We start from the raw sequence: 17,067 nt of genomic DNA, 5'->3' as shown, positions 1-17,067 counted from the left end.
GATTGGGATGAGAAATTGAACTTCATTCTCGTCCCCGACGAATTTAAGTATCTCCACCCTGTTCCCATTCCCACAATGAAATTAGTTTTTCATAAAAAAGAAGTTGTTTTTAGCCCGGAACACGCTCGAAATCCAAATTTTTCTCAAACCTGAACCTACTACTAAAAATTATTATCTATCATTTTTTTGTCAATATTATCCATTTGGGGTAGGAAAACACCCATTACCATGTGTATTTTTCAATTGTAAATCAAGGAAATGTTCACGATCATTAAAAGTTTAAAATATCTCAAAAGTGTGGATGAAAATTAGAGCCTTGTATCTTGCATACGAATAATTTTCTACATCTGGAAAGGGTTCATGGTGGATACCAATATCCTCGTTACTCGCCCCATACCTATATTTTAAAATCGGAAAAAAGTCAAAAGCATACCCAAACCTAATTAAAATGGGAAAAACCCGTCAAATCGGAGTGGGTTCAAGAGCAGGGGCGGATCCAGACTTTAGGTACATGTGGAGCTAAAATTTTAAATAAATAATAATACAAACAATTTTTTTTAATCGACAAATATTATTACCTCATTGTTTGATACAATACACTACAATGAAAATCATCTCATATTCATTTGTTGAAAATGAGATAAAATGACATCATTGCTAATTGTTACTAGAGCATCTCTTAACCACTGATTACTCATTTTATTATATAGGTTACTCTTCACAACTTTTATAGTTGAAAAAACATGTTCAACACTTGCAGTTGCTACCGTGCGTGTGTGCTATATGTGTTTTATCTACTAAAAAAAAAAAAAAGGGAAAAGCATGTGGAGCTATAGTCCCACATAGCTCCAACATGCATCCGCCCCTGTTCAAGAGGGTACCGGCAGATACGGGTTTTGTTGTTATTCCAAATGAGAGTGGCCGTTGACCATGAATTATTGCTCAAAAAAAAAAACCTTAAATAATTTTGACTTCTCATTTTCAAATTAGATAGATTGTTGAAAGGAAATATTTAAATTATCTGTTTATTGATTCCATAACTTGTAATAGATACAAAAACACATATTAATAAAAACAACCAAATACCCCCAAAAAAACAAATACATCTATTAATATTATCATCCTTTAAAGAATAATTTACAACAGTATGCATGATAAAATGATAAAAAAAAAAAGGCGAAAAAAATAGATAATTTGTTACAACTTGTTTTGCTCTAAATATTTTATTAGAAGACTTAACAAATTTTATCTACAAGATGTGTCAGATAATTTTTTCAAAAAAGAAAAAAAAGCCAAAGAATTTAGGAAAACTACAACAAAATTTTTTGGTTCCAAAATTTGCAAAAGACAACTTAAAAACTTTTATTTATAAGATAAGATTACTCCAAGGTGGGCATCTAGGTAATTCAATGGTTTTTTAAGAACAATCATAAGTCTTAACACCAAGGTGGGCATCTAGGTAATTCAATGGTTTTTGAGTTCATATCTGTCGTCGCAAATTAAATTTGGTAAACAATAAAGAAAAATGTTATCAAGTGTTTAAAGGTACTTGACAAAAAATTTAAAGTACCAAATTTATCTTTAAAATTTTATTTTCGACTTGTTGAAAGATTAAAAAACAACTTTTTTATATAAAATTTAACAATTATTTCCTTTTTAAAATCCTTAATAAGTATCCATAGAACATCCACAACTGAGACATTCATTTTTGAGTACTTAAATGAGTCATACGTGTATATATCATTTATTTGAAATTTTTTAATAGTAGTACCTAATAAGTACTCAATCCCTTCAACTCAGATCTCACAAATTTCTTAAATGGTACTAACTAATCAACTATCAATAACTTTATATCATTACATTTCAATTTTTTAATATTAAAAGAGTGCGGGTCTCACTTAAGATTAAGGGTCTTAAATAAGACCCCAAAGACCCCGAAAATGTTTTTTCTCGATAGAGATATCTAATAAGTACCGAATCTTAAATGTTGTAGACCCTCTCAAAATAATAAAGGTGCTACTGCTCTCCTTCTACCGTCTATATACACATTTTCCAACCTCCTTTTCATTTATTGTACAAAAAGAAACTAAACCAATTCCCACTACACAAAACCCTGCCACCACCACTAACTCACTGCCAACACAGCTCCCACCACTCTTTCTTCTCTCATTTCAGATCTAAAACCAAAGAAAATGCAAACCAATCTCACACTCACTACTCTCTTCCTCTACTTTTTCCTCTCAACATTCTCTACCTCCATCTTAGCCCATAATGAAGCCCAAGCCCAAGATCTAGTTCATTCCTCCTGCATTCACGCAAGGTACCCAAAGCTATGTCTCCGAACACTCTCCAACTACACAGGACCCACCAAAAGCCCACTAGAAATAGCCCAGGCTGCACTACATGTAAGCTTAGCCCACGCCAAGAGAGTCTCCAAGTATCTCCGCAGTTCCAAAAGTGAAGCCCGCAGCAGCAGCAGCAGCTTAAGCAAACGCCAGCAGGCTGATCTAAGTGACTGCAAGGAGCAGATTGCTGACTCAGTGGATGAACTTGGAAGAAGTTTGGAGGAGTTGCAACATCTGCGACCGGAAACATTCCGGTTGCAGATGAGCAATGCCTTGACATGGGTAAGTGCTGCACTTACTGATGGTGATACTTGTCTTGATGGGAATGTTAGGGCTGATGTGAAGAAGAGGGTTAGTGATGTTGCTAGGGTTACGAGTAATGCTCTTTATTTTATTAATCGTGTTGGACAAAGTGGGAATGGGAAGCACAAGCTATAAAACACATACACTCATCATGTGTGTGCCGATGCCAGACATGTCGTGTCTGGCACCAACACGATACTGATACATAAAATCATATTAGATTATAATATTTTTTTAAATTATTATCGATATCGACGTGTCTCGGTGTGTGAGTATGTGAATCATAAGACTAGGGGTAGTTCAAGATCCAAGAAAAGAGGTTGTTTTTTAATATTTGTTATTGGTGTTATCGTGTGTACGGAATAGAAAGAAAAGAAGGTGGGAAGTGCGGTGTTTGGTTATTTAATGTTTGTAGTACGTGAAATGTGAACGTTTGTTGTAATTGATATATAAATCGATGTTTGTTGTTTACGCTGTTTTGTTGTTATTGTTAATGTTTATGGGACAGAAATTTAGTATCGATTAAAAGCAAATATGTAAAAATAGTGGATTGCGTGATGGGGATGTGGAATGTCACTATGTAAAGAATGTGAATATGATTATATGAATCATTTGTTAATGAAAACAGAAATGTGTTTGGGATTTTATATTTTGGTTTTGTTAGAATGTGCTCTTAGTCATAGAGGGTTTAATTCATTACGATATGTCAAATTAACCAAAAAAGCAAAGTGCAACTGAAGAGTCTTTATGTCCACCTATCAGTGTGATATCCAGCTAACATAGAAGTAACAATTGCTTCCCTAGGTTATGAAACACAAGTGGAGTGGTTGAGTTTGAACTACAATCACAGCGTCTGATCTAAAAACTGACATTTTTGTCCAAATATACTCATTATCATTTTATTTGTGTTTTTTATGTGAGATGTATTTGGGATATTATCGTATCTAAATTTGCAATTAGGTAGCCACTGTAATATAAAATAAATTATTTCTCGTCCCCGTAAGCATAACTCAGTTGGCAGGAACATGCATTATTATATGCAAGGGCCGAGATTCGAACCCCAGATACCTCATTTATTCACCTTAAAAAGGATGAATTCTAGCCACTACGGTAAAAAACAGGGACAGGAGTTGAAATGACTTGAAACCGTAAAGTCCCACAATCATTAAAACCAACTACTATCAAACAATTATAATCAATTCTGTAAAGTTTCACACTCATTTAAAAAATATGGCTCTTTCATGAAGAAAAAAAAATCACATTCACATTCACTACCAAAAAGAAATGAAAAAAAAAACTTTGCATTGAATTGCATCTATAGAATTTTATTCTATTGTCAAGTTAGGGTATGGTCCAAGCATGGGCGTGGTCAATAATAGAGATGTTTATGTTATAAAAGAAAGAAAGATCTTCTCCAACTTCATAATAATAACCATATGGGTTTGTTCTTTTTATCATCAATAGCCGCATCATTCCGTGACTTAAATTCCATAAAATAGTAGTCGGACAAATTTCAATTGGACACCACATTTTTATCAAAAATCTTAAGAAATTGAATATATGAGTCTTAACCATTAACATTAGATCCTTAACAAATAAGGACATCCTAAATAGGGTTGATAAACCCCACTAGGTTTTAAGACGAGCTTGAACTAAGTTTAGACATTAAGAAGTCTCACTGGTTAATGTTGAGAGTTTGTAGAAAAATAGCCACATCATCCCATGACTTAAAATTCCAGAAAAATAGTCATATCTAATATTCATATATCATTGCCAATAGTAGTCAGTCAAGTTGAATTAAACACCATATTTTTATATACAACCTCGAGACATTGAGTATACAAGCTCTCTCACTTATATATAATGCTTAACTTCTACTTTTTCATCGAATGTGACACTTTTAAACACATTAAATACCGCTATCAGAAAGACTTTTGATACAGAAAGTCGCGAAGAAAAACATAATGGAATCATCACATTTTTCACTCAACTAAGGCATTGGTATATGATATTTCACTTATATGATGTTCAACTTTCATTGTTTCATCCAATATAAGACTCTTATTCACATTTGATATACCAAGAGAGTTTTGTTGTTCTGTGCAAGTAATGTTTCGCTATAAATTGTTTGTTGAATCATCACAGCTCACAAGAATCAAGACCTCAACCTCTCACCAGGACAACCAAAACCAATCTCTCGCCTTTGCAATCTGCACATGCACCTTGCACATATGACTTATCCTTAGAAAACGAGTACAATATGAACTTCCAAATGTTACACCACCACCTCTTAATATAGCGTCTTCCCTGGATTTGACTCATCTAAATTGAACAATTCACTTAAAGAGTAAAATGAGTAATGCTAGTTGTTGATAAAAAAATATATATATAAAAAAAAGTGATGGTTGGTAGGACATTTGCATGCATAATAAATTATGAGTAATTACAATATCAATCATTGATTTTCTCACATGACCAACTTTGGAGGAGGCAAATTTTTCTTCTCTATCAACTTCATTTTATATTTCGTCCACAAACAACTAATCTAATTTTGTACTTCTAAATTTTCATTTTGTTAATATTTTCATTATTGGGTTAATTAAGTTTTTAGTCCCTATAATTCACAGTTTTGTTTTTTGTCCCTACAAAATAAAATCACATTTTTTAATTCCCGTGACATCTTTCAAAAAAAAAAAAAGTCTCTGTGACATTTTCCTTAAGCATTTTAGGGACTAAAACTACTGATGAAAATTTTTTATAGGGACTAAAAATGCTGGTGGAAAATTTTTATAGGGACTAAAAATGCTGATGGAAAATTTTATAAGGACTAAAAAGTGTAATTTTATTTTGTAGAGACTAAAAACAAAACTGTGAATATTTATTGGGACTAAAAACTTAATTAACCCTTCATTATTTATTGTTATTGTTGTCATTTAATTTGGATTCAAAAGTTGACGTTGATGTTGGGAGAAACTTTATCCACCTTCCAATGACTTTGGTTGTACATATCATTAAAAAACATGCCTCGTTCAGAAGTGTCATTTTCTGACAAAATATGTCATCAAGCGGGTGATAAACCAACCATGTTGACCATGTGAATGACAAAAAATAAAGATCACAATAATCTTCTCATTTTTCTGTATTTCTATATTTTGTTTTGAAAATCAGATGACCAAGTAAAATGGGTATAGTAGGTTTAAGCTTATTCTTTTTCCAGCTCCGTGAGTGAACCCGGATAAGCCAAGTTAACCCATTTTGACAGCTCTACGATCCACCACCATTTAAAGATTAAAACATCGATCTTTTGTCAAACAAAAAAAAAAAATTCATCAATGTCTATTTCTGTATGTTCAAATGTTGACCACTAAAAAGGCTAGAACAATATAGAGGACACAAAAAATCACCTCGGTAGGTTTCAAATGTTGGCCACTAAGTAGAAGTACAACAAAGATCTAATCTAATAGCCACTGCTATCACATATCTTCAGATTATATTAAAATAATCTGGTGGCCAGTTGCACGTAGCAAAAGACAAGATACTACTTAAATTGAAATCAACCTCAGGCATAAATTTCAATGAAAATGTTACCTAATCTTTTGTCAGCTCAAAAAACAATACAGTTAATTTAATCCACATTTTCTCCTTTAATATGGCAATTAAACAATGTCCATGTCCCCATCAAGTGATTGATTGTGTAACAGCTACATCAGTGTCAAAACCTACTATAATGATTCATCGTCCGACAGGATATTTTTTGAGCAGCTGATAAACTCAATTCTATCTCACCAGGAGCATCAAACAATCTCTGGAAGTTCTGAATCTAGAGGGACAACTCATCAGTGTTTTTGGAACATATTGTTCATCCAAGTAAGCAATCCATAACACAGGCGTTTTCACTCAAGTACAAGAGTAGTATGAGTATGCAAATGCTACACATTGCCTGGTTAGTCAGCAACTGCAAGATAAAAAAGACTTCAGCCATGTTGGATAAACATCTTAACCAAGTGTTTTATAGGATAAGTGTTTATCAAATAAGTGCTTATGTATTAGCTATTTTTATAACAAATGAAATAAAGTTAAACTGTTTTCATATAAGCTATAAACTGTTTTCATATAAGCTATCATGGAGAGATTATGGAAATAAGCTGAAAACAGCATATGAACATGTCATAAGCTGTTTTCATAAGCTCTCCCGAGCAGCCTTACGAGTTTAGCTTATGACAATAGAGAAGTTCAAATAAGTCAATCCAAACAGAACCTTAAGATGGAGCAGAAAAGGAACAAAAGGAAAATGTTCTCGAAACTCCAAATACCTTGTTAATGATGATAGGAAGGCAAACACTTGGTCAAAAATCTGTTTCACTTAAAAGGGGCAAAAATGATTGAAGAATTGTGGCCACCAAAACCAAATGAATTAGACAAGCCTGCCTTAATGTCCAGTCTCTCTTTCTTTGATCCCACAAGCACATTGGTGTCCTGGTTTTTGTTTTCAATTAAAAAAAATTAGATAACTATAATGACCCCATAAATGATACTACCTCTGTCCCTCACGATAAGCCATTTTTGAAAGGAAAAAGAAAACCTAAATATAAGTTCAGTTTCAAATTACTGGATAAATTTATTATTACTTTTTTAAATAAACCCCTTATTAATACTACTCCCGCCATCCCTTTTTATAAGACCGTCTTACACAATCACGGGTATTAAGAAATGTTGTTGGAGTAATAAATTTGTCATGGATGTTAGGACCTAATGGAACCCTTAATAATGTTGTTGGAGCAGAAAAATAACTAAGCAATTTTGTTAGGACCTAATGGAACCCTAAAATAAAAATTTAGGCCCCGAATTTCTTACTTATTTTTTGGGGCCTAGGGCGGTCGCCCTCTTCGCCCTGCCTCAGATACGGCCCTGATAGGATCAATAAGGAGTATATTTGAAAGAAAAAAAAATGTAATAAATGCATCTAGAAATTGGTAGATGGTCTTATATTTAGGGACAAAGCATTTTTTATAAATGGTCTTACAATTAGGGACAGAGTGAGTATAAGTTTATCTTGGCTGATGAAAAGTCAAAGCTAGACACGACTATACATAAAAGGGTAGTTTAGGAACATCTATAAACAAAATTTACACATTAAATACACTCCCTACTTTTCTTGATATATGTGAAAACATAAAAGCTTATAATAAGGGACGGAGGTGGTATGACACAACACATTTTCAAACATAGGAGAGAATGGTGCAACAAGTATCATACCACTGCTTCATCTGGGTTTTCTAGATTGATATTAGGATGAACCCACCCTGTCTTTATTGCCTACATGAAGTCAAACAAAAAGAACAAAAATCTTCATTTTTTTTGTCAGAACATTTAGGTTACTGGAACAAATTCATAAACAAGTGGCACAATAGTTGTCACCTGTATAGTTGCAACGGCTTCCACACCACCAGCTGCTCCTAGTAGATGACCAATCATAGACTTCGTCGAATTCACTTTTAGCTGTACCATAAATCGAAAGAAATAAAAGGGCAAACAATTATAATTACCTTTACAGTGATTAGGGAGAATATAGTAATAAATACACATGAAAGAAAGTTTACCTCAGGATTTTGGCCAAAGCAATGAATCAAAGCCTGGTACTCCTTAAGATCTCCAGCAGGTGTGGATGTGGCATGTGCATTTATGTAGTTCACATCCTCCTTTGAAATTCCAGAATTAGCTAATGCCTTTTCAATGCAAAGAATAACACCAGCCCCTGTAGTTGTTGAGTAGAGAAACATAAGTGCAAGCATAATCAAGACATGATTTGCAGGGATATGCAGAACCAAATTTTCTTTAAGAGATCTACAGATATTCATGATTCACATACTCACCCAGTACAGTACAGTCAACAAAGTGTATTTAAAAACCTATAAGAAAGTGATGGGAAAATGTTTTACTTTGGAATCATTTGGAAGATGTAGTTGGCATAATCTCTAAATTATCATGGTCAAAGTGACAATGTGAAATTGCATTTCGATAGTTAGAAGATAAGATGATTAGTGTGCAAAAATTTACAATCATGTTGAGAATTTGTAAAGATACAAATAACAACTATCACTATAAGTGACAAAATATGCTTTTGACCAAAAAGCTTTAGCATCCATTTCAAAAAAGTAATAGGACAACATTATTTTCTAACAAAACATGCCTCAGCCTAATACATGATGATCATTGCGCCCTGTAATTATCATAGACGAAGAAAAAACAAGCAAAATAACCATGAAAACAGTTTTTACAATTTGCAAAAAGGGATTTGAGACCAATTACAATTACTATAGCAACAGCAGTAGCCATTCCATACTAAATGGCGCAAATTAGATAGATGACACGATGCCATAAAACAGGGAAATATGTCTTGGTAAACTTTTTATTATAAATAATCACTATTGAACACAAAAACATATGCAAAGAAATACTTATATTATTACAGTTTTGCCATTAATAAAATTATGAAAACATATTTAGTTCTTTGGTCAACCAAAAAAAAGTGGTATGATATCTGTTCTTCGACAACAACAAAACAGAAAATCATGGTCAGTTCTTAGTATTACTCAACCATAGAAAACTGGATGGTAAAGTAAGGACTACCCAAGTTTATAAACACTAAAGTCATATCTCTAGGTGGCGTGAGACTAAACTCACCCCCTCACACCCAGCACAATGAAGGCGCTGGTGGCTGCAATGAAGGGAACCCAAATATCGCCATTAAGGCCGCTAGGGGCGGAAAGAAAATAAGACAGAATTTCTAACATCAGTCTTTATGGTGAAAACAATCTTCCAAACAGGCCTTTTTTTTTTCCCCATTCTTATGAAGCACAGCCACAGCTCCTTCTTACGATGTTGTGTTTAACACTTCCAACACCGAAACCATATGACACTCATATGTTGTGTGTTGAAAACTCCTCATCAGATGTCTTGTTAAAGAAGTATATTTTCATCAGCTTAGACGCACGCCAAGCACTAGGACACAAAGCCAACAATTTAAATAAGGCTTGACACTTGAAAGGCGTGACTCAACAACAACAACCAAGCCTTATCCCACTAAGTGGGGTCAGCTACATGGATCAAATTACACCATAATGTTCTATCATAAACCATATTTTGATCCAACTCATTAATCTCTAAGTTTTTCCTATTAGTTTCTTATAGTTTTTCTAGGTCTTCCTCTGCCCATAGTGATTTGACTATCCTCCATCTGATCTACTCTCCTTACTATAGAATCTGCAGGTCTACTCTCTACATCCCCAAACCACTTAAAGCCTATTTTCCACCATCTTTTCTACTATAGGTGCTACCCCAACTCTCTCTCCCTCTCTAATATTTTCATTCCCAATCCTATCCCATCTAGTCTTACGATAAAATTCACAATGTTTAAAAAAAATTAGAAAAAATAAACAAAAGTATATTAAAAAAAGGTTGAAACTTGAGAAATGCTAAGATAGATGTCTAATACACTTGATTTAAAAATACAGCTCCTTCCTCTTTTCATCCTTGTACCCAACACATAAAGGGAACGTATCAAGTGAAGCACGAGAAGTGGGAGAGGCTAATCTTGATCATATAACAATATATGAAAAGTCAAGGGTATCGATACCTTTTATGTTTTCAACTAATATGCTACCTATATTATATGCAAAACGTGCATGTGTATGCAGTGTTCTGCTGCCCTACATTTTAGACATTAACATGTAAGAAAGTTCATGTCATGGGTGAGAGCTTTCGCATAAATTAAAAAACGTTATGCTTTATGGGTAAAAATGGAGTGAAAGCAGTCAATAAGAACAACAATGTATTATTTTATCGTAGGCAACACAAATTACCTTAACCAAGGTTGAACAAAAATATTGAAGATTTAGCTCATTATTACTCCTCCACAATCATAATAAAGTGTTCAGAAGTAAATATCTCCTTTCTCTTTAATTTGTTTTCTACCCCAAATGCATTTTTTCTTGTTTTCTTGACCTTTTTTAAATGGATTTCTGTTGTTAAGGTAAATATAACATCTACAAATTCGTTGACATTGTTTCAATTGATGGAGGTTGGTGTCATTCTTTCGCAGGCTAAGACATGACTTCATTGGTCCTTCCTCTCCTGGCCTTAAACTTGGGGGAAGGAACTATAAGATCCAAGATAAGATTATTGAATCAACATATTAGACTCAGTTTGGCAAGGACAAATCACTAGCTTATAGCTTATAAGCTCGTATGATCAAAATAGAATTGTTTAGTAACGGTACTTCTCCCACGAGCTTATAGTGTTTTTTCACTTTTACCGTCATTATCTTAATTAAAAAAATTAAATTTTAATTAAAAATATCTTTTAATGCCATTTTATATCTATCATTTGGTTCAACCACTACTTATATCAAACTCATCAAATTCAATTTGTTAGTTCATCCACTATCAACTAGGTTGTCGACTGTAAGCTTCTTCGCTACTAACTAATGTTTCTGTCATCCACTACTTCTTATCAAACAGAGCCTTTAGTCTACAATCTCCGTAAGTTGTCACAAAACCCACCAAATATTTATGTTTTTAAGATCATCCGAAAGGAATTGGTCTTGAAGAAGATGTAATATTTTACCATCAGGACGTGGTTCAGTCACATGATAAGCATCACATGTGAAGCTTCCACCGAGGAACTCTGCATATATGGTTGCTCCCCTATTCTGAAATATAAAAAGTTAGATGTCAATATCGGTTAGTTCACTTAATTGAATATGATTTGCCAAAACAATGTAATGTGATGAAAATGATAAAGTACTTATGGCAATAAGTATGAAGCATGATTTTAACAAGAAATACGACAATGGATACATAACTGTGGTGTTATGCCTTTGAAAGAAAATGAAGGACAGGATAGAAAATTAATTGGGTAAATAAGCATCACATTAACATTCAACATCATGCTGTAAAGTTAAGTTGCGTTTATTTTTAAATTGATAGAATAAAATAAGAGTACCTTAGCATGCTCTAACTCTTCTAAAAGCAAAACTCCAGCCCCTTCACCCATTACAAATCCATCACGGTTCTGTAAAATCACACAGGTATGCTAATCGTTAACAACAGCAGTGCAGAATAATAAGACAAAAGACTATGGAATAAAACTGCAAGCACTATAATTGTTTAGTATCCTTTGTACTTTGCACTTAATGCATCCATCACTTCATCAAGAATTAAGTTGTTTATATATTTAAATTTAGATTTTGAAGCAGGTGCAGACAAATTTGCTCATTTTAGGAATAGAGTAAAGCTTTTCACTAATGTTTATTCAGTTGGATGCCTCCAAAGTTTCTCTTTTTCATTTCTCAAGGATTTTTCCACTTCAAATTATGGATATCATGAAATTTTTAAAACATTTTGCAGGGTTCAACTTTCATTAACGCCAAAAATGGTTAATGAAAACTTAGCAATAATAATAGGAAAAGAAAACAAGAAAGATCCATAATATTACAATATCCCAAGGGCGTGAAGCTTTAGTAGGATCATTATTTCTTTGTGAGAGGGCCCTGCATGCTACAAAGCCACCCAAGCCTACACCAAGATTGTTGGATTAATATTACAGTGATGCCAAGATAACTTCATGCAAGCCAAAAAGATTTGGTGAAAATAGGATACCAATTGGTATTATAGCAGCATCTGAGCCACCACAAAGCATCACGTCCTGCAAAGGTAAAATCAAATTTTTAATGTCGTTTAATAAGATAACCATATAGCTATCCCAAACTTCTTCTAAGAGACAAATAGTTTGGAAAAAATGAGATATCCAACAAGCAAATGATGAAGTGGAATACTTACAGCTTCACCTTTAATTATATGGTTTGCAGCATTCAATATACAAAAATTACTTGTAGCACATGCTGTGGATATTGAATAGTTTGGGCCCATCCACCCCTACAATTTTCAAAAGAAAAAACTTGAGACAAAAAACAAGGCACGCATCTATGGAGTCGATAATATGTTCTTGGCATTTAAATTTATTTATTTATTTAAACAGACCAGATCCATTGCAAGCATGGCAGAACCCATATTTGTTGTTGCAAATGGTACACAAAAAGGATTCATCTTCCTATATGATATTCGTAAAGCTTCAATGGCATCATGAAAAACCTGTTCAGCACAAACAACGGAAACTAAATAGTCAATAAATCAAAGCAACCAACTTACATAATATTAAAGCCTTATTGCACCATCTTGGATCGCATTTGACAGTAATTTCATTTTACACGACATCAGAGATAACCTCTGAAACTCAAATACTTCAAAAATGGAAATTTATCAGTGTCCGACGCGTATCTGATACGAATACACGTCCAATACTTTCAGATTTGTACCTAGAAAGTATCTAATATAATCTTTAGTTCTATGAAAAAATATTTTCACTGATACTTACCATCTAAAAACATAATTGACATCCGGATAAGATAAATCTTTGCTACATCATACTAATCACAGACACAAAATTGTATGTTTTTCCGACACAAATCCGGATACGATTTTTCACCCCCACCCGATCCTACGTAGGATCTTGAAAACGGAGTCGCTGTTGGTGGCAGCGCAAATACAAACGCTGTCGTAGGGAAGAGGAAGAAGGAATACTCTGCCCATTTCAGCAAGGATCGTTGCCAAACGGTTGGCCCAACGAGTGATCTACAATCCCACCTCAAACTCACGGCGCCAGTTCGACCACGTTGCACACCTCCAGCAGTCCTGGCTGTATCACTGCACAGAAGCATGGTTGTGGATAGTAGAATCGTACGATCTATGAGCCAGCTCAGGATCTAGGCTACAGTAACAAAAATCATATATTCTGATATAGATGGGGGAAAGATATGTAATGTAAGCATTATGTTTGGAACGGTGGCCAATTGGACTTCGAAACGCACTCCCGTTGCAAACCTACGACTAAAACCTTCAAATTAATACTTGGTGAATAGGTTGTGAACATGAAAACAAACATGTGGTGCCTACTTGTCCTGATCACAACTACATAATTGTGATCATTATATAGTGACTATTGATATGTTTATGTATAAATAAGCAATACGCAATTAGCAATGTGAACTTCTCTTTACAAACAATGTGTATTTATGAATAACTTTTCGTAAACATATCTCAGCCGTGTCGGTATAATTACAATGGGTTCCCAAGAAATTTGAGAGTCTCGGGTCTCTCCGTTCCAAGAATTACAGAGATTGGTCTCTCCCTACCAATCCTTTATCCAAATAACTGAATTCCCTTCTTTTCCTCTGCATCTTTATTTATAAAACTAACTCCCTATAGCAGTTATAAAAGTTCTGCAGATAACAGTTACTGCAGATTGGTTACTTCACATGTAACAGTTACTAGTTTATGATATATTAAGTAAACAATTTACTAGTATATATAACTTCTGCCCCTAGGTGGCTTATTACTAACAATAACACCTTCCTACAAACGAATGTTATTATGCTTCGTCTAAATATAAAGTAAACTGCTGAATGGGACAACTGTCTCTTATCTCAATGTGCTAAAGCATAATCTAAAAATTCAAGAGAGTGATTACCTGCATTCCACCCATTCCGGAGCCAATCAAAACACCACATTTTGTTTTATCTAACTCATCCATTACTTCTTCAGTAATTCCAGCATTGACCAAGGCTTTTTTCCCAGCTGTCAGCAGATACAACATAAATTTATCCATCCTCTTTGAAAACTTTGGTGCTACAAAGCCATCAGTTGAGAAAGATTTGATCTCCCCAGCAATCCTCTGGAAACAGAGAATACTTAATATCAAAAAACTACAAAAGGCAACGAATATGAATGAACTTCGGAAGAAATATTCTTTACCGTTGGATATTGTGCACAATCAAAACCATTAATCTCGCTTATCCCACTAACACCATCAAGTAGATTATTGTAGAAGACATCTGGATCATGACCAAGTGGTGTGACCACACCCATACCCGTCACAACTACTCGTCTTTGCTCTATAGGAGGTTTTTTCGTTGTTGTAACTTCTTGAGCAGAATCCAAAGCTACAGCCATTACTTTACCTTGAAATTTTACAAAACGTGTGGCATGGGTAAATATCTATTATAACAACAATTGACATTAAACAGTAAATCATGAGTCAAATCTGGCTTCCTCCAACATGAGCACAACTTTGGAGTTAAAATTTGGAGGTCATTCCTACTAAACATTCAAGAAAGCAATGCAAATTGCAAACAACCTTACAATAAAGTGAAATACATAGCTCCAACCATTCAGAAAGAAGTAATAGATATACAATTTTAACAGCCAGGGAATCATAATCTTAAAGTTGCACGATAAATTATAGTAGAGAATGTAATCAATGGCTAAGAATATGCCTAGGTTTAAGTAAATTATGTCACCATAAACCTAAGAAAAAAGATGCTTCAAAACATATATCATATGGAAGCAAACATGTACTTAGAATGATAAGTTGATCACAATAGATACATGACATTGAACAAAACATACCAAGTCACAAAACATGCATGCATATCCAATGACTAAATTTACATTCCTAAAGCAAGACCACTCATGTACTAGTCTCTTACGTAACACCAGCACTTCATATTTAAGACGTGTCCGGTATTGGACACCTAGACAGATGGTTGGTCACATTATCCACATGTTATAGTCATGTCTGGTGTTTGTGTCCGTGTCAATGCTTTATATGTAGTCTCTGCCAGAAATTATATATCTTGTATCCTTCAAAAATTTCAAACGTTTTCCCCAAAATGAAAAATGCAACTCTCTTTGCATGCTAATCAACTTTTAACATACAACCATGATATGATTAGAGGGGGTAAAACTGTATTTTCAACTTTTTACTTCAGATGAAATTTGCAAAATAGTTATAGTACTATACAAAATGAAAACTTTAAATGACTACATTACAAGATGAAAACAAAACAAATAGTCAATAATAATAAAATTAATTATCTAACTAACTAATTAATTCAAACAACCAGAAGCTAACAAGTCCTTATCTCTGAAGTTCTGACTACCAACCAACCATATTTATGTTCCATGATACCAACCAAACAAACTATAAATTTAAATATGATTATGGCCCTTGCAATTATATTTTTTATTTATTTTAGTCCTTGTAAGTATTTTTGTTTAGATTCAATCCCTACAAATTCAAAAATCGTTGCTCTTAATCCCAGACGTTATATCTAGCACAACAAAATCACGCGACGTGACACAATAAGCTAACGTCAGGGACTCAAAACAACAAGTTTTGAATTTACAAAGACTGAATCTAACCAAAAAAACTTACATGACCAAAATGAAAAAACGCGTGTAAGCGAGTAAAATCATATTTAAATCAACTATGTACTCTGTGCTAGCACCGACACCTCTGATCAAAGGCGTGTCTGGTGACCGACGAAACACAAGTGACTACATTCAAATAATTGACTTTCTCAGGATATTACCATGTCGACGTGGTCGACGTGTCAGTGTCGAGTCTGGTGTCTGTGCTTCATATATAGATATAACTAATAAGCAAATTAATAAATTAAAACAACAAGCATATTTACAGAAATGAATAAACAAAGCTGATACAGAAACAAAGAAAAAACTAAAATCAAATGCTTATTGTTTCAAACCAACTATGAGAAAATTCATCATGATATAAAATTAATTATAAACTATAAATAAGAAAAATAAAAATAAACATCAGAATTAACGAATAAAAAAAATGAAAATTGAGTAATTAATAGGAAAAAAGAAGTGTGAAATTACCAGAACGGGACATTCGATTGGGAGAAGAGAGATTAAGGTGGTTGTTCCTGCTGCGACGACGAGAACGATGAGATTGAGAAGAGTGAGAGTCACACGTGACTGACATGCAAGCAGCAACAAGCCACGTGCAGAGAGGAGAGGTAAGTGAAGAAGCCATGAAGAGAAATGAATGAGAATGGTGTGAGAGAGATGAAAGAAAGAATGAAGGAGAAAGGTTAAGAGGTTTTTTTAGTTAATTTTGTTTTGATTTTGATTTTGATTTTTGTGGTTGGTGTTTGAGTGAGAGAAGAGAACTGGGTGCGATGAGAAGCAGAGTTCTGTACAACAGTAGTAGTAAATCACTAACTGCTTAACAAATAGTCAATCTCTCATTTTAATAACATTTTTTTAATTATAATAAGGGAAATGTTAACTAGTGCCCCCGGGGCACTGGTTAAGGACCAAAAATAGTAACTTTTTATAAAAGTCTGTGTAATCAGTGCATTGGAAATTGAAAACTTTTAAATTTTGAAAAAATAATTACTTTATTTAGCATGCTTAAAGAGTGCCCCGGGGGCACTCGTTAACAAGACCCTTATAATAATCATAATCAATTAATATACTCTATTCAGATCCAAATC

At 33.8% G+C, this 17,067-nt stretch overlaps 2 protein-coding genes across 2 annotated transcripts; one reads left to right on the top strand and one right to left on the bottom strand.

The window, feature by feature from the left end:
* The first annotated feature begins 2,038 nt into the window (after positions 1-2,038).
* On the top strand, positions 2,039-3,119 carry LOC146946172 (pectinesterase inhibitor 3-like). The gene has a single exon (XM_085744341.1). The coding sequence runs from the start codon at positions 2,193-2,195 to the stop codon at positions 2,781-2,783; it is 591 nt and encodes a 196-aa protein (XP_085600467.1). The 5' UTR covers positions 2,039-2,192; the 3' UTR covers positions 2,784-3,119.
* Positions 3,120-5,950: 2,831 nt separating this feature from the next.
* Positions 5,951-16,794, bottom strand: LOC146946171 (3-oxoacyl-[acyl-carrier-protein] synthase II, chloroplastic-like). The gene is made up of 14 exons (XM_085744340.1): positions 16,448-16,794; positions 14,519-14,724; positions 14,235-14,438; positions 12,689-12,799; positions 12,488-12,583; positions 12,308-12,353; positions 12,144-12,223; positions 11,652-11,720; positions 11,274-11,358; positions 8,249-8,403; positions 8,067-8,147; positions 7,905-7,964; positions 6,962-7,124; positions 5,951-6,603 (listed from the first exon to the last, which is right to left on the bottom strand). The coding sequence occupies exons 1-13, from the start codon at positions 16,602-16,604 to the stop codon at positions 7,008-7,010; spliced, it is 1,467 nt and encodes a 488-aa protein (XP_085600466.1). The 5' UTR covers positions 16,605-16,794; the 3' UTR covers positions 5,951-6,603; positions 6,962-7,007.
* Positions 16,795-17,067: the final 273 nt, after the last annotated feature.

Source organism: Medicago sativa, chromosome 2, assembly GCF_051527215.1.
Source record: "Medicago sativa cultivar Bolivia chromosome 2, Bolivia_mono, whole genome shotgun sequence".
NCBI lineage: Eukaryota > Viridiplantae > Streptophyta > Magnoliopsida > Fabales > Fabaceae > Medicago > Medicago sativa.
The sequence above is the reverse complement of the archived record's forward strand: the minus strand, read 5'-3'. Positions and strand labels throughout refer to the sequence as shown.